This window comes from Neovison vison, chromosome 11, assembly GCF_020171115.1.
Source record: "Neovison vison isolate M4711 chromosome 11, ASM_NN_V1, whole genome shotgun sequence".
Taxonomy (NCBI): domain Eukaryota; kingdom Metazoa; phylum Chordata; class Mammalia; order Carnivora; family Mustelidae; genus Neogale; species Neogale vison.
In genome coordinates, this window is record NC_058101.1 from 177997725 (window position 1) to 178020055 (window position 22331).

The 22331-nt window shown below is 47.8% G+C and overlaps 1 protein-coding gene across 2 annotated transcripts in view; it reads left to right on the plus strand.

Annotated features, from left to right (window-relative positions):
• Window positions 1–16258, plus strand: part of RAB11FIP1 (RAB11 family interacting protein 1) — a 32238-nt gene extending 15980 nt beyond the window's left edge. The window contains exons 3-6 of one of the 2 annotated variants that reach the window (XM_044225388.1): window positions 909–1710; window positions 2699–4555; window positions 5332–5440; window positions 13114–16258. In XM_044225388.1, the coding sequence (XP_044081323.1) occupies window positions 909–1710; window positions 2699–4555; window positions 5332–5440; window positions 13114–13332 (2987 nt within the window). In that variant the 3' untranslated portion in view covers window positions 13333–16258. The remainder of the gene's footprint in view (window positions 1–908; window positions 1711–2698; window positions 4556–5331; window positions 5441–13113) is intronic. The other variant, XM_044225389.1, reaches the window with a different exon arrangement.
• The last annotated feature ends 6073 nt before the right edge of the window (window positions 16259–22331 follow it).

The following is a 22331-nucleotide window of genomic DNA, read 5'->3' on the forward strand; positions in this document are numbered from 1 at the left end:
CAGGGTCCTGGGACCCACCTCGGGTTCCTGCTCACTGGGGAGCCTGCTTCTCCTTCATCCCCTGCCGCTTCCCATGCTTGTGCTCTCCCTCTCTCTCAAATAAATAAGTAAAAAAATAATAATAATAAATAAAGACTAAAGAATTTTTTTTTAAGATTTTATTTATTTATTTGACAGACATATCACAGGTAGGCAGAGAGGCAGGCAGAGAGAGAGCGGAGGGGAAGCAGGCTCCCTGCTGAGCAGAGAGCCTGATGTAGGGCTCCACCCCAGGACCCTGAGATCATGACCCGAACCGAAGGCAGAGGCTTTAACCCACTGAGCCACCCAGGCGCCCCCAAAAGAGAATGTTTTATCTCTGTAACTGATGTAGATTTAAAAAGCTTTTGGAGTTAACAGCATGAATGTATCCAGGCCTTTTCTTTTCTTTTTTTAAATTAAGGGTAAAATCATAGAACCTCAGAGTAATTCTGACATTTTATTACCTCATTGGTATTTACTGAGATCCTATTAATGTGTTAAACCCTCATGGGAATCATCCTTAGTGAAAGCTGAGGAATCTGCTTCCTTTAACTGTGAATTAACTGTGGATTTGAACTTCAGTTTCAATGACCAAGCCTTACTGTTGGCTAGATCCTGCCCTTCTCATTGGTTTAATGCAGGGTCTCTCAACCTCCACTCCGCACTGTTGGTAGCTGGGGCCACATAATTCCTCCTTGTAGGGGCTGCCCCATGCCTCATAGGATCTCTAGCACTATACCTGGCCTCCCCCTGTTAGATGCCAGGAACATATCCCCATGCCGAGAACCAGAAATGCATTCAGACACGAGAGATGGGCACCCCCTTCTGATTGTGAACTGGTCGTTTAACTTCTTGTTTCCTTTTAATCTTTGTTTTTCTCCCCACAGTCATGTCTCACAAGAGAACAGGGAGTGCAGATGCTAAGCAACTGAACCAGATCAATTTCAGCCTTCCCAGGAAGGAAGGACTCTCCTTTCTTGGCGGCCTTCGGTCTAAGAATGACGTCCTTTCTCGCTCTAATGTCTGTATCAACGGGAACCACGTTTACATGGAGCAGCCGGAAGCCAAGAGCGAGACCAAGGACAGCACCCCCTCCTCTTCCCCGTCCCCGCAGGGCTTCAGGAAGAAGCATTTGTTCTCCTCCACCGAGAACCTGGCTCCCCGGTCTTGGAAGGAGCCTGGGGATGGAGGGGCGGTGTCTTCTGACCGGTGGTTCTCTGAGTCTTCCACCAAGGACTCTCCGAAAACCATGTCTCTGCCGTCCTACCGGCCGCCCGGCATTGGGGATATTCGGGAGAGCGCAGCTCCCGCGAGCTTAGAAGCCACAAAAGAAACCAAAGAGAGCAAGAAGCAGGAGAACAAGAAGTCCTCTTTGCTTTCTCTGGTGACGGGAAAGAAGGACGTGGCTAAGGGCAGTGAGGGCGGAAGTCCGCCTACCGTCCTGGGGAAGGAGAAGGAAGGCGCACCGCTGGAGGTCCGACCAAGGGATGACCGGCCGGGGCCTGAGGAAGGCCTGCCGAAGAGAACTGAGAAGGACACTCTGGCTGTCGTCTCTGAACGGGGTAAATCCCTGAATCCCTTTGAGGAAGTGCAGATCACAGAACCGGAAGCCGACCGAGAGCCCAAGTCGGAAGCTGCACCACCCGTGGGCTCTGCACGGGCTCCGCAGACCAAAGCCGTCAAGCCTCGGTGAGTCTCAGCCCTCCTCGTGCAGGGCTGTTCGTGGCGATCAGAAAGGTCTGCTGCTGGAGCAAACCTTGCCTCGGGATCCAGGGTGGTACCTGTGTATGGCAAGCATTCAATGGTCTGAGTTATTTCTACCAGCCCCTTGGCTGGCCTGCCCTGCACAGATTGCAGCGATGGGCCCCTGTCCCACCCCGCTGCCAACAAGTGCAGTCTGCCCCATCTCGGTAGGATGATCAGCCCCCATGGAATGCTCTGGTTTGTAGCAAATTCTGAGTATTCCAAGTGGGGCATACCAGATTCTGGTTGTGGTATGTGCAGAACGTGTGTTTTTTTAGAGTCCTCATCACGGATTTCCCTTTGAGGCAGATAATATCTTTCCTCCTTGCAATTTGGCATTGGTGTGCTGGCACGGGGGCCCCTTGGTCCGCTCCCAAGCGTGCCTGTTCTCTGCGTGGCCATTGTGCATCTCGTTGCGAGAGCCTGAGTGAACACTGGGGGCTTTCTGCTTTCAGCCTGACTCACAGTCACACTAACAATATTTCTGTGGTCTTGGGTGGGAGAGACTTTTTTTGAGATTCTGTGTACTCTGATTTCTCACACACACACACACACACACACACACACACACGTGTGTGCACGCACAGACTGTTCCTCTTCAGAATTGGTGCCCGTTGCCCCGAGGGGCATCTTTTACTGCTTCAAACTTTGTAGATGCTTTTTGTTTATCACCAAAAGCAGCCGTGGGCTGTTGCTTTACCTGGGGCTTTCTGTTTCTGTTGCAACAAGCCCTTTGTGTGGCAGATGTGTGGTGATAAAAGTGTCCCTTTCCTACCTTAAGTAATTGATGTTTCTTCTTGAACTTAAGATACTGCCCTCCCGCCCCCCCCCCCCATAAAAGTGTTTGCCCCTTTGGAACAACTTTATTTGTGTTTCTTGCCTCTCACGGTGCATCTGCAACTGACCTGCAGATTTTATTTTGTCCTTTTTGCAGACTGGACGTGTCTCCAGAGGCTCAACCCACAGCCAGGCTTTCTTCTTCCCCTGACTCTCCTGTCTTCTTTTCTGCTCTTCTTTCCAGTTCTGGCCAGACACCTGTCCCTTCTAAATTGGGACATAGTACAGAGACACCATCCTCTGAATCTCCCTCTGTCTTCTCTTTCTCATCTCCCATAGTGGCTCCCATTTCCACATCCACGCCGGTTGAGAACTGGCCTTCCACAGACAAGGGCCAGGCCAGTCCGGAAGAACCATCTTTGCCCCTTAAGGCAGAATTGCCAAGGGAGTGTTTAATAGAAGTTTCAAAGACCGTTTCTGGTGTCTCGGGGTCACTTTCCAGAAAGCTACCCACTCCAGCATGTAAAGGGACAGAAGATTCTCCTACGAGGAAGACCAGTGAGATAGGCCCAGAGAGCACTGTTGGTAACGACTCAGAAAAGTCCCTTGTGAAGCAGTCTGAAATGGGGCACCAGGAAGAAGTTCTGGGGTTTACTGCCTCAGAACGAGACTCTGTCCCTTCATCTCAGGAGGCCCAAGAAGTAACATTCGGCTTTTCACTCCAAAGTGGCCAGATTGAAAGCCCAGCGGGGAAGCATCTGATGAGGGCAAGCACAGACTCAGAGAGTCCGTCTGTGTCCTTTGGGGAGACCAGTCTTCAGGAAGACAGCATGACTTCTGCAATGACGGAAGCTGTGCCCCCTCTTCAGATGGGAGAATCGGCTCCCCCTCTTGGCTCCGTGATGCGGAGACACGAAGAGAATGTGGGTGAGAGCCGAAAGAAAATCAGGAAGCATGTGTCATTTTCTGAGCAGCTCTTTACACAAGAGGAGCTAGAGCAGGCCGCTGGGTCAGTGGAAGAGGACAGAAGGCATCCCCGGGAGCTGACACGCAAGGGAGTCGCTGCTGGAAATGCGTCAGACGGGGAGACCGCTGAGGCCGCAGAGAGGGAAGCCGTGTCCCCAGCAGCACAGTGTGGTGTGCCAGCTTCCGTGGCAGGCCCCCTTCCTGGCCCGTCTTGCGAGGAGAAGGGCTCAGAAGCCCCCATGAGTGAAGCAGGCTCAGGGAAACACATTCCGCTCTTGAGGATTGAGCCAGAAGATATACCCATGGCCCCAAATCAGAGCAAAGCCAGTGATCACGAAGGTTTGTTGTCCAAGCCCCTGAGTGGCCTCCACTCTACCCCAGGGGTTAACTCTCCTGTCGTGGCTGATCTGGGCTTAACCCTTCCTTCCATTCCTGAAGTGGCATCAGATGATGAGAGAGTGGATCAGGTTGAAGACAATGGAGAGACAGTCCAGGTGGCAGCCCGGGAAGGAGGACCTTCCTCCTTGAGCCTGTCCCCTGCCCGTCCTGAGATGGAAAAGGGGCCAAGGGGCGAGGCAGACGGCTGGGCGGCGCCTGCAGAGGGTCCACATGACCCCGGGTCAAAAGCACCCAAAACATCTGCGGCAGCCTCTCCAGAGCCAACGGCAGCTTCAGGAATTCATAAGCCAGATCTTGGCAAGAGCTCAGGGTTGGATAAACAGCTGCCAGGTCCTGGCGGCAGCGAGAGGGAAAAGCTGATGGGAAATGGGAGGCCAAGCCAGCCTCCTGATCCAGCCCTGGATTCTCCTGTAGCCAGTCCCTCCTTTTCTGAGAACTTTCCTGTTACACGCTCTTTCCCCGGCTGCCCACACGCTGACACTCACACCAGTACAGCAGAATCTCAAAAAAAGGCCACAGCAGAGGGCCCTGCTGGTAAAGTGGAAAGTTCTGGCAAGAGGAAGCCGCTTCTTCAGGCCTGGGTCTCACCCTCAGAGACACTTCCTATCTCAGCTCAGCCGAGCGCGGGAACGGGGTCAGCCAAGCACAGGTGAGAGTCGGGGAAGGTCGTTTTGTCCACGGGAGTGAGGCCCACCCCACAACCCGACCCTTTGCCTTTTGCCTGCTGAGGTGGATGGCTTTCTAAGTGCTCGGCTATCCCGATGGCATATGCCACGCAGTTTGCTGGTAGGGCCTGTTTTCAAAGGGTCTTCCCCGCCCCCCGCCACCCCAACCCCCAGGGTGGGAATTCCTCCTTGGGACACTCCTGCATTTGTAGGGAGAACACTGGGACAGTCTTCACAGATGGTTTAGGAATTGTTCTGCACAGATTTGGGGCTCTGAAACTGCATCTTCCGGCATCTTCCCAGCATCAGAAACCAGCTGAGGCGGAGTGGTAGAATGGAGCAGTGTTGAGAGCTTGCTTTGAGGTGAAGCTGGCATGTTTGTTCCTGGCACTTTCTTTACTGTTGAGGATCGGGAGGCTCTGCAGGACCCCTCGCACTGGTGTGGGTCCTAGGCTGTAGCCTCCTCAAGAATAAGAGGCTGGCTTTAGCGTTCTTCTGACGTTGATCATGAGACCAAGGGTCTGGTGAGAACGTCAGGACACCTGACTCTCCGGTGCGCATGGTGGGCCTGCATGTGGCTGCCTCGTGCCGACCACCCTCATTTCCGCAGGGACACCGGCGTCTGCTGGACTGGACATGCGGACAGAGCGCATCAGCTCTCTGCCCTCTTGTCTGTCTCACCGGCTGCTGTCCGTGAGATGGATGGTGTCTCGGTTTTGTCACTACCGAAGGTCTAAGGATCCTTTCGCCTTCTCTTTAGACTTCACCCTGTGAAGCCAATGAACACAACAGCCACCAAGATTGCCAGCTCCAGCTTGGGCACCGCCACCATCATCAGCGAGAACTTGATCAATGAAACTGCAATGAAGGTATGCCTCCTCCAAGAAGTAGGTGTGCTAGTTAGGGGTCTATAAAAAACCCGTTTCAAGAGTCACTATTATGTAGACCCTCCTGGGCAGCAGGTAGGGCCAGGAACGACTTGACTGTACGTACGTCTGTGTCTTTGTATAATCTTTGGAAGCCCCTACACTTCCCAGGGGACTATTACTGCTCCCCTTAGAGTTAGTCATTGTCAAATTGCTTGGGTCTCCAGCAACAAGACTGACAACCGGGGCCGCTTTTTAGTGAGAAGAAAATGTCACCCACTGGCTGGTCCACTCTAATCAGATGTTTTCATTTCCCCGTGTATCCATTTTTATCTTTTAGCAAAAATGTAAAATTCTTGTGCTTGTCATCATTGCCTAGATACACTTTTTTGAAACTTTATTCTGTTAATCATTGCAAACTTTAAAAAAAAAGTTGCGAGTCTAGTACAGAGGACTGCTATAAACCTTTCATCCCAATTCGTCAGTCGTTGACATTTTACCACATTTGCTTTATCGTTTTCACCCTCTCTCTCTCCATCCCTGTCTGTTCTCTCTTTGTATAGACCTACTTTTTTTTTTTTTTTGGTCTGAACCATTGGAGGGTAAGTTGTCCACTTCATGCCCCATTTACCACTAAATACTTCAGCGTGTAATTCCCAAGAATAAGGACATTTAGTCAAGATCAAGACATTTGAAGTCTCTGTACTCCTCTTTTCTCATCTGTAGCCCCCACTTGAGCTTCACCTGTTATCTCGTGAGTTTTCCTGTTTCTCTTTCCATTCCAGGATCCAATCCAGAATCTCCCACTGTTTTGTTGCCATGTCTCCCTAGGCTCCTTTATCCTGGAATCGTTTCCCAGCCTTCTTGACGTCTCTCAAGACCTTGACGTTCTCGAAGACTTTAGATCAGTTGTTTTGTAGAAATTTTCCTCTGTTTGGATTTGTCTGCTCTCTCCTCCTGGTTTGGTTGAGGTCACGCATTCCTGGCAGGAATTAACCGTGCAAATCGCGCGTCCTTCTCGGTGCATAGTAGAAGGAGGCACATTATATCCTCTTGTCACGGTAGTGGGAGTGTTAACTCTGATGACTGACTTCAGGCGGTGCCCACGAGGTTCTGTAGTGTAAAGTTCCTGTTTCCCCCTTTACAATCAATACTATTTCCCCCTTTACAATACAGTACAGTTCGTGGGGAGTTAATGTCAGGCCACATAAGCATTCTGTTCCTCACCACCCTTTTGTTCCCAGTCTTTCGTATCCATCAGTGAATATGGCAGTGGCGAAATGGTGGTTTTCCAGCTCCATCGCCCTCATTGGAAACACTGTTCCAGTCTGTTTTTCATTTATTAGTAGATCATAAGCATTTTTTGCTTGTTGCTATGTAATTATTCTTTGACATGGTTATACTGATATTTACTTAACCATTTCCTTATTATTGGATATTTGGGCTATTTTCTGTTTTTCAATATGAGTAACGCTACAGTCAACAATTTCTTGCATAGAACTTTTCCTCTTCCTAAGCTAAATTTCCAGGAAGAGTATTTCTTGATTAGAAGATCTCTTCTCTTCAAAAGCTTGGGCTAACTTTTTTTTTTTTTTAAGATTTTATTTATTTATTTTGACAGAGAGAGAAATCACAAGCAGGCAGAGAGGCAGGCAGGGGGCGGTGGGGGGGAGAAAGGCTCCCCGCTGAGCAGAGAGCCCTGATGCAGGACTCAATCCCAGGACCCTGGGATCATGACCTGAGCTGAAGGCAGCGGCTTAACCCACTGAGCCACCCAGGCGCCCCCTTTCTGGTTCTAAAATCAGGAGAATCTAGAACACTGCCTCCTGGCAAACCTCTAGTCTTTGACTCATTATCACTTGGGCTAGGGAGAATGATTTACAGAGGGACTGTTGGGCAAGGCTGTGTTGAGTTTCAAATATATAGAGAGGAATTTCCTGACTGACTACTGGGAACCACTGTCAGTAGAAGTAAACTTTATTTCTATTTTAGTCCAGGGCATCTAGACGCATCATTCAATGAGCCATTGAATGTCTCACAGTGCACTATAAGACATCAAGTAGTCTTTGTGGTTTTAGAATAAAAATTTCTTGCTTACTTCTCTTTTACTCCTGTAGGTATTTTTATTTTATTTTATTTTATTTTAAGATCTTATTTATTTATTTATTTGAGAGAGAGAGTGGGAGAGAGCATGAGCAGGGAGGAGGGGGAGAAGCAGACTTTGTGCTCAGCAGGGAGCCCAGTGAGGGACTGGATCCCAGGATCATGACCCAAGCTCAAGGCAGATGCTTAACCTACTGAGCCACCCAGGCACCTTCCCTGCAAGGGTTTTTAAAGTACTGGTTTGTTTGTTACCACTTGGGCTCCATTGCATCTCTGCCATCAGGAGCTGGGCGAAAGGTTTCCTGAAAGCTGGACCCAAGGTTCAGGGAAAGAGGCTGAGCAGTGGCCACAGATGGTTACTGCGAACAAGTTAGCATCTTCTAGCCGCTTTGCCTTCTCTTCCCTTGTACTGTGTGGTGCTGGGGCCAGTGGTAAGTGAGCATCATTTTCAGATGTGCTTGCTGTGTATTAATTAGCCCTTACCCAGAAATGTTCCATAACTTGCCCAGTTCAGCTTGGTGGGCCTCTGAGGGTGTGGGGAAGAGGCAGCACATACCTTCCTGGGGTTTAACGATATTTACCAGGAAACCAGGCAAAAGAACAGCATAAAAGGGACAGTAATGAAAGCTAGGGTCATGGAGCAGCCTCCCATCCCCTCTTCCTTGTACTGTGGAATGCAGCTGGGCTCCAAAGAGAAACAAACAGCCTGCTCTCGGGAAGTGAGCAAGACCCTTGGCTCCCATTTTATTTATTCTTCAAAGCTCATTTAATCAGGGGCTTATCTCCTGGCCCTGACGGAGGGAATAACTTGCCTTAAAACAAAGGCAACTGCTGGTTATTTTGCTCATGATTTGTAAGCCGGGCCACTGCCCCCTCTGGCTGCCTGCTACAAAGCGCTTAGCCATGGACCATACCTAGTAATACTCTGAGCAAAGAGGGAGTTTCTTAGAGACTCTTGTTGGCCCCCCATATAACAGGTGCTTTGTACTAAGCCATAAATAATATTTACAAAAGTAACTACTCTTTGGAATGTGGCAGAGTGTGAGAGAGGTTAGGGAAGGAAACTGCATGGCCGAAGTTATGAAAAGCTAGCTGAATCATTACCATAATGGGTTTTGGTTTTTGTTTGGGTGGTTTTTTTTATTGTTTTGTTTGTTTGTTTGTTTGGTTTTTGGTTGCTGTTTCATGGCCTCCATTGCTTTTAGATTATTTGAAACTTAAGGGAGTGTATTATTTACCCAGATGGCTTTAATACTTCCATTTAAAAATAATACAGCCAACTGGATCCAAAAATCATCTGTCCTGTTAATACGGAAACAGTGAGACACGGCTTTGAATATACGTCATTATTATTGCAACTACGGTGGGAACATCCAATATGAAAATCCTGGAAGGAAATATGTGACAATGGGCACTGTTTTTTCTTGAATTAATGGTTATTTTCCTTGTACCTCTTCCTCGCCATGGCTGTTGTTCACTTTCTGTAATGCTGGATTGTTTTATAATTTTTAAATCATCACATGTGTAGGATTGCCTAATGATTTCAAAGCCTCACATACTTTCCTCTTTGGATTATGAAATCCAAATTGAATAGCTGTTTCGTAGTTTGCAAGGTATGAAGCGTACATCCCTTTTCAACCCCATGCATCTATCCTAAGGAACTATTTTAGAGATGTGACTCAAGATTTATGTTCATGCATCTTAATAAAAATGTTATATGTAATTGTGAAAACTGAAAAAACCTAAATATCTAACAAAGGAGATGGGTAAAATATAATGAAATTTCACGCATCCATTAAAAATGATTTCTGAAAAAAAGAAAAAAAAGATTTCTGCTAAAGAAACAAACAAAAACCAACCAAAAAAAAAAAAAAATAGGTGGTGCCTGGGTGGCTCAGCCATTAAGTGTCTGCCTTCGGCTCAGGTCATGATCCCAGGTTCCTGGGATTGAGCCCTGCATCAGACTCCCTGCTCGACAGGAAGCCTGCTTCTCCCTCTCCCACTCTCCCTGCTTGTGTTCCCTCTTTCTGTGAAATAAGTAAATAGTCTTAAAAAAATGATTTTTGTTAAAATTTAGTGATGGGAAAATGCTCAGAAAATAATAATTTTTAAAATGGTTGAAAACCATATTCTGCATGATGCTTGAAGTTGTAAAACATACCATAAAGAAACCAAGGAAGAAATAAGAGACCCGGGGTCCCTGGGTGGCTCAGTGGGTTAAAACCTCTGCTTTCAGCTCAGGTCATGATCCCAGGGTCCTGGAATCGAGTCCCACGTCAGGCTCTCTGCTCAGCAAGGAGCCTGTTTCCCCCCCGCCCCACCTGCTTCTTTGCTTACTTGTGTTCTCTGTCAAATAAATAAATAAAATCTTAAAAAAGAAAGAAAGAAAGAAATAAGAGACCCAAATGTTATGTGTTGGAGCTCTAGGTAATAATTTTTTCCCTCTTCTGTATTTGAGATTTTCCATTATGAGGAAATATTCCCCTTATAGTGAAAACAATTCTGTTATTTTGGGGGAAAATTAATTTTTTTTTTAAAGATTTTACTTATTTACTTGAGAGAGAGCAAGAGAGCACAGAGGGAGAGGGAGAAGCAGACTTCCACTGAGCAGAGAGCCCGACATGGGCCTCAGTCCCAGGACCCCAGGATCATGACCTGAGCCAAAGGCAGATGCCTCACCAACTGAGCCACCGAGGCGCCGTGGGGGAAAATAAATTTTAACTTGTCTTCAAAGTCTAGTTGTGGTATCACTGCCCAATTTGCAGTCTGTCCCAGTCCCCTGCGTAGCAGAGGGCTCCTGGCTGTCCAGCTCTCTGGACTCTGGACTCCCACGCCCCTAAGCCCTTGTGTGTGAAGCGCTGTAAGGACCTGGTCTCCACTCTTGAGGAGCCCCTGCTGCTCCTGCCTCCAGCCGACAGCTTCTTCATCTCTTGATCTCACAAACTGCCTTGCCCCATACCTTATGTGCGCCACAATTTTCAATAAATAAAATCCTTGTATGATAGAGATACAATCTAAAAACGCTCGAGGACATTATTCTTGGGCTATTGTTCCCAAAGAGTATTTTTTCCTTGATAGGATCCATCAACAGACATGCACCTCCTTTTTAAAAAATTGGGATCAGGGCACCTGGGTGGCTCAGTGGGTTAAGCCGCTGCCTTTGGCTCGGGTCATGGTCTCGGGGTCCTGGGATCCAGTGCCGCATCGGGCTCTCTGCTCAGCGGGGAGCCTGCTTCCTCCTCTCTCTGCCTGCCTCTCTGCCTACTTGTGATCTCTGCCTGTCAAATAAATAAAATCTTTAAAAAAAAAATTGGGGTCAAATAAACATCACATAAAACTTTTATCATTTGAAGCATTTCAAAATTTAAAAAAGTGTTTTTCAATTTAAGCATAGTCAACATATAGTGTTATATAAGTTTCAGGTGTACAATTTAGTGATTCAACAATTTTATATACATTACTCTGCTCATCATAAGTGTGTTCTTTGCCCCTTCACCTATTTCATCCATCCCCCACCCACCTCCCCTGTGGTAACCATCCGTGTGTTTCCTACAGTTAAGAGTCGGTTTCTTGGTTTGTCTCTTTTTTTCTTTGTTTATTTGGTTTTTTTTCTTAAATTCCACATATGAGTAAAAGCATATGGTACTTGTCTTTCTCTGACTGACTTATTTAGCTCAGCATCATACTCCTCTCTGGCTCCATCCACATCGTGGCAAACAGCGAGATGTCTTTTTTTTATGGCTGAGTAGTATTCCTGTGTGTGTGTGTGTGTGTGTGTGTGTGTGTGTATGTGTGTACCACTTCTTTATCCATTCATCAGTCAAGGGACACCTGGGCTGCTTCCATAGTTTGGCTCTTGTAAATAATACTACAACAAACGCAGGGGGTGCACGTATCTTTTTGAATTAGTTTCTTTGTATTCTTTGGGTAAATACCTAGTGGCAAGATTACTGGATCAATTCTGTTTTTTTAAAGAGTTTTTTATTTTTATATATATCTCTCTCTTGAAAGAGAGAGAGAGAGCATGCGCAGGGTGAGGGGCTGAGGGCAGAGAGCCCAATGTGGGACTGGATCCCAGGACCCTGATCATGACCTGAGCTGAAGGCAGATGCTTAACTGACTGAGTCACCCAGGCCACCCTCAATTCTGTTTTTTAATTTTTTGAGGAACCTCCATACTGCTTTCCACAGTGGCTGCACCAGCTCGCCTTCGCAGCAACAGTGCACGAGGAACCGTAAGCATTTTTAAGTGTACGGTTCAGTAATGTTAAGTGCATTCACCCTGTACAGCCCGTCCCCAGCGTCCTTTTCCAGACGCTCAACTTTCTGGTTGATGATGGTTTTAGAATTACTAATGGGATGATTGAGGTCCAGAGGAATGTGTACCTTCAACAACTTAAGAAACTAAAACAACAAAAAGATTAAGGGAGAAGTGGTTTCTCAAAAAAGTAGTCCAACCTCTCGCCTATTTCTGTGCAGTCTGTGGTAGGTGCACACGTGCTGTGTGCATGGAGATGTCGGTGTGCGCTTCTAAGCCGGGGCTGTGAGCATTGTGCTTACCTTCCGAGCCAGGATAAGAGCGATGGGGTTTCTCTCTGATTTCTGGCTAGGGTGTAGGCAGCCGATGCGCCACTGTACTAAGCAGGGCCTTCTATCATGTTGTCAAAAGAGTGAGTGATGATTCCGCTCTCGACTTAGCTTCTCCAGCTGGATGCTTGGTACGACATGGTACTTTTCCATTTAATCCTTATCTTGTGTTTCCTCACGGTTGGGCCTGGTCACTTTGCAGCTGGACTCCAGTCACCCCGGATTATAAATGCTGATGGAGTCATTCCTTAGGGCTCCTGCTGTTGGCAAGAGCGGGGCTGCTGAGCCCTGGCTGTGGCCTCCCGCGTGCCCAGAGGGTGCGCCCGGGTATCTGAGTTTGCTGACTGCGCCATGCGCCGTCGTGGCCCTTAGCTCTGATTCTGCGTATGTCTTGAGGATGATGTGACTCCAGGTGGGGGTGTCTGAGTGGCCAGTGCCTCTGCGTTCCTGTGGTCCCGTTCTGAGTGTCGCAGAGGAAGCAGCAGGCGTTCCGGGATGAGCGGCTGCCTGGGAAGGGGTTGGGTGAGCGTTGTCTCCCGCACCTTCTGTCGCTAGGGTTTTTTCATGGGCCAGTTTAGCTTGGGGCTCTCAGCTCGTGTTCATAATTCGCTGTGCCCGCTCCTAGTGTTCAGAGACCCCCAGTTGTTACATTTCCTGAAACCTCAAATCCAGAGTCTAACCCAGGGGTTTGTAGCCTAGGAGCCAAGTGCGGTTTGTACATTTTTGTAAAGTCATAAAACAAATAACAAATGAAACAACAGAAGAACAGTTGACACAGGCCGCATGTGGCTGGCAAAGCCTCAAATATTTACTCTCTGGTCCTTTACAGAAAATTTTGTCAATAACCCGGTTTTCCACCTGAACTGAAAACACATTCCCGGAAGACTCAGATCGCTAGTAACATGTTCCTCTTTTAGATTTCTTTTCGATATTTGCCTTCTTTGCTGACTTTACCACTTTTTCTCCCCATTCTCTCCCCTTCTGAAGAAATACAACCCCTCGGACCCCGCCTTTGCGTATGCACAGCTGACCCACGATGAGCTGATCCAGTTGGTCCTCAAGCAGAAGGAGACGATAAGCAAGAAGGAGTTTCAGGTCCGAGAGCTGGAAGACTACATTGACAACCTGCTTGTCAGGGTCATGGAGGAAACCCCCAACATCCTCCGCGTCCCAGCTCAGGTCGGCAAAAAGGCAGGAAAGATGTGACTCGTCAGCCTAGGAGACCCAGACTGTTCTGTGAGTTCGTTTCCACCCGCTCCTGAGGTCAAGGACTCTGTAGACCTGATAACCAGCACACAGGCTCGAAGTCACCAGCCGCCTCCCTTGCCTGTTATCTGGCAAGAGTCAGTTCCAGCAACTGAAGCCAGGTTAATTATTACAATGAATCTTCTACTGTACATTCCCAGGGTTTTATTTTTAAATGCCACTGTGCCTTTAACTATATTGTAAATATTTTATGCTCTGACCGGAGATGTGGTCATAAGATCTGCTCCTGGCCCAGAGCTTCGGGTGGTGCTGGGTGATTCGTGTATCTAACACTGGGATTTTCTCTCTTCGATATTGACATTTAAAAATACATACCCCCGCTGCCACCGCGCCCCGTCAGTGGAGTGCGGGGTGAAATGAGAAGGACGAGGCATGTGCTTGCTTGGCTTTTGAGAGTAGCTCAGGGTGGTGTTTGGCTGGAGGTGCTCAGTTTTGATGCCGTGTAAACCTCCTGGGCTTCTTGGACTTGGTCTTACTGATTTGACCGAAGCGGGGGAGGTGAACGAAAGCCTTGTGAATGTGGCTTGCTAGATTTTGGAACAAGCTGCCTTTTCTAAATGCCACAACTCTTCAGCCTTACTGTGTGCTCCTGATCCATGCACAGGGCCCGCCTGTGGAGATGGGAGAGGCAGAGCAGGGAGATTGTCACTTCGTGCTCGTTTAACGGGGTTGGTCGAAGCCTCACTGTAGCTGGGCTCCTGCTGGCTGGAGTGGCCTCGTCAGTGCCTTGAGAAGAGATCTGGTGGCCAAAGCATTGACTAACTTGATTCTACCAGGTAGGGAATGATCTCAGTAGGACTCCTGTGGCCTGTTGCCCCAGTGCCTTTGCTTGGCTCTCTGATCTCCTCACAACACTTCCTGGCGATCCCCTACCCCACCCCCAACCCTTGATATAAAGTTTTGAAGAACAAGAAGGTAACACTTAGTTTTGGTTGGCTGTATTTTTAAAGCTAGAAGAACACACCTATTTTTTTGAAGCTAGGACACTTCTGAAATGATACCCCCAGTCGGACTCCTCAGGTCGTTTCATTGTTCAGAAACTAATACTAGAATTAGAATGTTTCTGTGTTGCTCGTTTTTTTCCCTCCTGGTTGTGACAGAATCTTACCTAACCTTGACCTGTCTCTGGGGCGGAAGATCACAGGCCAGTGCAGAGGGCAGCGTTTGAGGCAACAACAGTTATTAGCTCGGGGCTCTCTTCTCTGTCTGTTCTTGTTCTATGGAGGGCAAGAGGCAAGACGGTTGGCAGCAGAGCCCTTTTCAGGATCTTATGTTAACGGCAACATTAGTTACATCAGAGCACTTCACTTTGAAGGGTGATACTTTAACTTGATGAATCAGCTTTTGATTATCTATAGCTGCTTTATTTAATGCTCTTACAGTAGTGGGGAAGCTATAAACTTCCCAGATGACTTGTATTTTTGTAGTGCTATGAGAGTTATTTACGTGCCTGGAAAGAGAACCGTATATTCGCCTCCACTCTGAAAACATATGTGTATATATTCGTTCTGCAATAGGTTGTTTTTGTTTTGTTTTGTTTTACTTAGAAATGTATTTTGACTGTGATAACCCAAGGGCACTGGGGACAGGGGTGCTCCGAAGGATTTCTCCTCAGAGGAACTGGTGTGGAGACCTGCACTGTCCACGAAAGGAGCTTGGTCTGGACATACTATCTGCTGCTAGGTCCTCGGGTGTGTAACTCAGTCAGTATTTGAGAGGGACGTCTGGGTAGAGGAGTGAATTCCTGTGTTCTGAAATGCCACTTGGGGACTCTGGAGAATGAAGGATAATTTACTTCAAGGGTGTCTGGCTTCTACCAATGCTGGGGGAAAAGAAATCCAATTCATAGCAGTCCTGTACCTCTCAAAACAGCTAACGTGGAGGGCATGAGGTAATGATTGTCCGTGAGGGCTCTACTCTGGGGGAGGCTTTATGTCTCCCTGACCCGTTAACAGGGGTTGGTAAATCGGAGCGTCGGAGAGCGCGCACCCTCCTACATGAGGAGCGTGGGGGCTTGGCTCCAGCTTCTGTAAATGCCAGCCTGATGGAAGCACGCTGGGAGCAGGCTGTGTTCTGGAGAAGCGGGAGCAGCTCTTTTCCTGGCCTCACCTAGCTGCCTCCAGAAAGAGCGATCGGTTCTTTAGGGAAGCATCAGGTTAAATACAGAACATCTGGCAGTGAACTTGAGCTGGAGGTCAGCCTCCTGAAAACATTGTCAAACATTGTCAATCCTTTGCATTTTTCCTATCATCTTACTCCTTGGACTCTGATAGGTTTCCTGCCCTCCATATGGAGGAACAAGAAAGCCTGCCCTTGACCATGCGGAAGAGCCATTGACCCTGAGTGGGAGGTGTGTGCAAATGAATAGGGTGTGTGTGTGTGTGTCTGTGTCTGTGTCTGTGTGTGTGTCTGTGTCTGTGTGGTTTCCAGCTTTACTAACAGTGGGATCTCAAAAGGGCAGAGCGGGGGAGGACCCATGACAGCCACACACCGAACTGAAGGCCAGAGACAATTTAATGTTCAATTAGGCAGGATCTTACCTCCCTGAGTCCCTTTTCCCAAACGATCGTCTTCGTTTCTCTTTGAGAGCTACGAATTAATGATCTCTCAAGGCTGACAGATTAATTGCCTTCAGTAGGGAACTTGGCCTCCTCATACCAACCTCGACTCTGGTTTCTCAGTATCTGTTATATGAGCTACTAAGTTGACCTCTTCCACCCTCCAACTGAAAGATCGCCCAGCGTTTTTGGATTATAAAATGATTTCCTGCCTTATGAGTTCGGGAGTTTTTAACTTCTTTGGTTTTGTTTTTAAGAAGTAACCTAAAATTTCTACAACACTAAATAAAATGGTACTACCTTTCAAAGATGTGTGCCTGTGCCTTCATGGGGATGCAAGAAAAATGTCTTCTGTCTCCTGGAAAACCTCTCTTGGGGAGTGACCAGCATTTCTTACCCTGTGAGCATCTCTCAGCTGGATTCCTGTGGCTTCTACCTTGCCTGGTCCCCAGAGGTCCCCATGTTCTTTCTCCTGCAGGGGATGGGACATCTCTGATCCCTTCCCTATGACACTCGCCTCATCTTGGCCTGCAGGGATCATGGCATTTACCAGAAGAACATCAGTTGAATTCTCTGTCCCCACTGTGAAGAGCTGCCACCTTTGCTTGGCACCGGGCACTTTTGGCTGAGCGTATGAACAAGGTCTCTTCCTTGATCTCTCTACCCTCCATCCCCACCCCCACCCCCACCCCTGATTTCCTAGAAAGTAGAAGTTTCATTTTGGGGACATGATTTAGATTCAGATTGGCTTCAGACTGCCCCAGATCTGGGAGCCAAATCCCTGGTTCAGTCAACTTAGTTTATTCATTTTGGAGCAGAGGGTATTAGAGAAGCACAGAGAATCTTCTCCTGAGCTCAGCTCTCTAGGAACTCTGAGTCTTTCCTGATGAGATGAGAGGTCTGCCTGCCTCCCAGCCATAGTCCATGTTCCAAGGTCCCTAGTATCTTGAAAGGGAGGAGATGCTTTTTCTTGCCCAGTGATTAAAGTCACACTGTAGAGAGACAGAGGCAGGCAGTGCTTGTGAAGCCCCTCGGATGGGATGGGGGAGCTCCGGTGAGGCCTCCCTGGTTACCCCAGGTCAAAGGTAGGGCCACCATGTAAAGTGGTGTGAGAGCAGCTTCTCTTAAAACACAGCCCTCCAGATTCAGTTTAAGAAAAAGGGGGAAAAAAAAAAAAGCCCTCTTGAAGGAATCTTGGGGAAGGAAAGTTTCATTATGCAAATGACCCTGACTTTTCCCTCAGAGATCACCCACCCTTGTCTGGTCCCCCCTGGTGCTCCCAGACCCAGCCCTCAGGGGCAGCCCAAGGAGGAACACGACGCCTCCTTTCTTTGAAGTCCCCTTTGGCCAGCTGCTAATAACAAAAAGTTAGAAAACAAAACAAAACGGGAAAATAAAGAGAATGATTATAGGGTATATGAACAGCATAGAGAGTGAACTTTCCCAAGTCTAGGATCCTGAGCTGCAGGAAGTCAAGCCACCGGACCCTGGGAGCTTGGAGGGTGTCTGGCAGGCGGATTCGGGTTCTTGTCTTGGCTTCTCAGTTGGTGTCAAGGGTCACCTCCTGTCCCCCTCCACTCCCTTGTCCACCCATTTGGTCTGTAGATTTTTCAAAGCAATGTCATACATGCTTATTCTCAGAATAAAAAAGAAACCCTAAGTTCCCTCCTGCTACAGAGAGGTAACTAAACATTGTCATTTTGATGTTTTGCCAGGCACTTTTCCCCCCTCATGCAAATAGATACTTAATTTTTTTAAAGAAATTTAATTTGGATTTTTGAAAAGAGAGGTGTAGCTGACCTATATTATTATATTGGTCTCAGGTGTACAACATAGTGATTTGACATTTACATGTCTTAGCTAAGTGATCACCACTGGTCTGGTGGCCACCTGTCCCCATATTCACTGTACTCCTTCCCCTCCCCCGTGTCTTATGTATTTAGATACACTTTCAAATGAAGATGGGAACAGGCGGTACACAGGACGGATTGCTCTGAACATTTCTGCATGCTTTTGGATACTGTTCTGCAACAAGGACAGAGTGTGATTCTGGGGGAGAACGTTCTCCAGGCAGCTACCCCTCCCCCCCAACCCCCACAATCCAGGTTACTTCTGGCCACCACCACCCCTGCATGCCCCCTCCCCCTGACTTCCCAGGGAAAACAACCACTAACGGTGTGGTTAGGACTCTTCAGCTGTGGCCCAAACAGCAGCAGTGCAGGCCCCCTTAGTCCCAGAGCCTGGTCTGTAAGCAGATGGACCCTGTTCCCTCAGCTTCTCTTCAGGGGTCATGTTGGGGACTCTGCAATCTTGACCTCCTGGGAAGGCAGGAACTTCTACTCCGCATTTAAAATTGGGTTCCTTGAGCTCTGTGGGGCCAGCGAACTCCAAAGCCTCAGACACTCCTGAGGGAGAGTGTCCTCAGCCGTTCACTGTTTGACTATTTTACACAGAAAACTGTCTCAGCGTCCTGGAAATAGGCCCTGGTGCCACTGATAAGCGCCTCCTCCCACCCCCGATCCCCCACCCCCCGCCATCCCGGCCAGAGGTGAGAGAAAGCCACTCCTGTCTTTGCACAGCCCTGACTGCAAAAGGAAGTCTCATTTACTGCATTATTACCATTCCCTGAGCACTGCCATGTCCTATTTCTAATACTTGTCAAGGCAGACAGTATCTTCATTATGCAGATGAGGAAACTGAGTCCTAGGCGTCAGAATTTTAGCTCCCCTCAGGTCACACAGTGAATACTTCAGAACAGATTTGAACTCTTCATCTGTCTGACCTGGAGTTGGAGAACAGAGGTCAGGAAGTATGGCCTGCCTCCTGGCTTTGTATGGCCCACAAGGCAAAAATGATTTTTACTTTTTTTTTAAACATCAAATGAATGAGTCTTGGGATCTAGTGTATGGAATGATGACCATCTGTCAACACCACCACACTGAATACTGGAAATTTTACATTTTTAAAAGAAGATTTTATTTATTTTTTTGACAGAGACAGCAAGAAAGGGAACACAAGCAGGGGAAGAGGGAGAGGGAGAAGCAGGCTTCCCGCTGAGCAGAGAGCCTAGGACCCCAAGATCACGACCTGAGCCAAAGGCAGATGCTTAACAACTGAGCCACCCAGGCACCCCTGGAATTTTTACATTTTTAACAAAAAAATCAAAATAATATGATAGGTAAAAATGACCTGAAATTCCAATGTCAGTGTCCACAAAGTTTTACTGGAATACAGCCGTACTCATTCATTTACATCATGGCCTATGGCTGTTCCCACATTATAAAAGCAGACTTAAGTATTTGTAACAGAGACCTTATCATCTGCCAAACCTAAATATTCGCTGTTGGGCCCTTTACAGGAAGAGTTTGCTCACCCTTAGTCCAGGATCACTTTGGGAGTCAAGGAGATAATGTTCTGATTCTCTTGGAATCCTAGAGGTTTGGAGTAGGCAGGTGTGACTCAATTTCCCCTCAAGACAAGGCCAGCTAAGCCACAGCCTCCCTGAGGAGGGAAGTTCCAGGGAAGGAAGCTGACTGACATTCACGCTCTCAGTCTGGGCAGCGAGTGGGGGCCAGTGATCACTTTCTTAGAGTTTTCAGATGCCTTTGTTCCTAGGAGCTCAAGAAATTGAACACATGAATCCTCAGCCCTGGAAAGGCAAAGGGGGTAGTGGGGATGCAATAAACAATGCAAATGGGGGAAGCAAGGGAATAGGAGCAAGGGAAGTTAGCGGGTGCCAGGACTTAGGTCTCTGTGTCATGGCAGTCTCACCATGAGTGGTGGAGAAGGAGGAGTATGCACCAAAGAGCTTATGTGATGAGGAGGAGATCCGGTCAGAAGGACTGCACGGTCAGAAGGACTGCACTGCCTGAGCTGGGCCGGGCTTCGTGTGACAAAGAGAGAGTGCCCTGTGCTCAGAGAGAAACTGGTTTAGAGTGACAGACAATGTTTCAGTCACCTGAGCTGGAAGGAGCCCAGGGGTGAGGCCGGATTAAAGACCAGAGGTGGCCCAACTCTCTCTAGTTACTTATTTTAAATTAGAATCATCTTACCTCTGAGAAATTTAGTCTATTTGTTGCTCCTGACGACAGGCCCACTGGGGACAGATATCCCCAGGAGTTGACTAGCTCTTTGCTGAGTGCCAGCCCTCCCTGTAGGAGGGGCTCCCTGGACACGTCAAGAGAGCCACAGCATTCCCACAAAGACTCTCAAGCAAAGGGAGAGCCAGACGGACAAACAACTAGCTAGAATACACACATCTGACTGAAGGAGGACTGGTGAGAACTTCCTTCTGTCCCGCACTGTCAGTGCCTTCCTTGTCCCTCAGAAAACCTTTCTTCCTCTACTTCTCTAGAAAGAACTGTGGCCTTATGGTCAGTATTTCACATCTGGACCATGGCTGGGGCAGCCTTTCCAACAGTCTCCCCTCCCCAGGAGCCTTCTACTCAAATCCCCCACATTCTGGGCACGCAGCATTCCAAAAGCCTGCGTGCCAGCCGCCAAGTGGGCACTGAAAATACAGAGACAAGAAACATGATTCCAGTTCCACAAGCTGTGGGATGTAGCATGGGGGAGAGGGGTTTGAGGAGCATTTGGTAAACAGATCATCACTCACCGAACAATGGAAACTCTTAGAAGAGTCTGTAGCGGCAGGAAGGGCACGAAGGATGTGTCCCCAGACGCAAAAGTCTTTTTTTTCTTTTTAATTTAGGTACAATCTACCCCCACCCCCAACATGGGGCCCCAACTCAAAACCCCAAATCAAGAGTCATATATTCTAGGACTGAGCCAGCCAGGTTCGACGGAGCCAGCCAGTTTCCCCTCGATACAAGTCTTAATAGAGTGCGCCATCTTCTGGCCTGAGTCCTGCCTACCACCCAGGCTTTTCGCATCCGACAGCCAGGCTGGCTTAGGATATCACATACCTGTGACTGGAAAAGAGAATCACTCCTCTCCACCCCTTAGAGGTGCTGGTTGGAGGATCATAAAACCGCTCTTCCACTTTAGAATGAGTAATGTTGGAGAAAGCAGAATTCTAAGGCTTCTATCAAGGGTAGAGGCTGCTAATTAAATCCCACCTTTTTTTTTTTTTTTTTTTTAAACGCAGTTAGGGTCAAGATCGGCACGAAAATGAGGATGAGAGTCTGATGCTGTTCTGTATGATAATGTGAAGGAGCACTCCGAATGCAATTATGTTGCTTTTGGAGACGTAGTTCTCCACCCTAACCAGGATGTCGGTGGTGTTGTCAAAAACTAACGGATGTCTTTGATGGGTGTGTATGCGCACACACAAGCATGCAACTGTGTCTCAGTGTTTATTTGCTGGACACCAGAAGTAAATCCTTATCACATCCCTCACTCTAGTGGGCGAGTCTAGAAGAAAGGAGACTTGGAATGCCAGTACCTACCCAAAGCTATTGTGCTGATCTCCCTTGTGGTGCGGGGCTAGAGTGAGGAATTCAGATGTAAGGGTACGGACTGTTGGGGCTTACTGTGGCCCTTGGTTTTGGGGAGGGGATGAATGCTCCAGCATGATCAAGTCCTGTGTAGTAGGTGGGATTTCTCTAGAAAGGAGAAGAGGTTTTATGTCCTAAGAATTCTCTTGGGGATGAGGTGGCGTCTTTAGGTCTGGATATCATGGAAAAACTGGAAAAGAAGGGGCTGGCAGGCTTTGAAGGTACTTTGGTTTATTTGTTTGTTGGTTTTTGCTTGTTTTCTCTTTTAATGCTTTCCTCTTGAGCTGTAAGGAGAGTCTTACGAAATTTCCCATTTTACAAAAATTTTTTCATTTCTATTATGATCACCTTAAGTTCCTCAACCTTTCAGCAAGGTGCATTAACAGTCTCGTGATACTGGTGTGGAAAATGAGAAAATGGAAATTCCGCTTCTGTGACCTGTGTTCACAGGTCAACTAACAGCATCCTGCCGGCCCACTGAAGTTGGAGGTGTAGGAAATTCTGTTGAGCAGTAGCAAAGCAGGGGAGGTTTGTGGAATAGCTATGAGCAGAGGAGAAGGACTGTGAGCCAGGGGCTTGTGTTGAAGGGACATTCCTTGTAAGGCACAGCACCTCCTTCCCATTTATACTAAAGATAAGTGACATCTGAAGCAGAGAAAGTTGATGCTTCGATTATAGATAAAGTGCAATCTTTGTGTCAAAAGCGCCCTTGTTCCCCACCACAGTGGGAATGAGAGTCTGATGCTGTTCTGTATGATATGATATGACTATGGTCCAGGGAACTCAGTCCCGCTAGGCATACAGGGAATCCTGTGTACCTGACTACTGATTATAGCTCTTTCAAAAGAACCCACAGCTTTGTCTGATCAGATCCCTTTCTTCTTGAGGCTCAAATCCTCTGAGGACCCTCTGGGTACATTGTCAC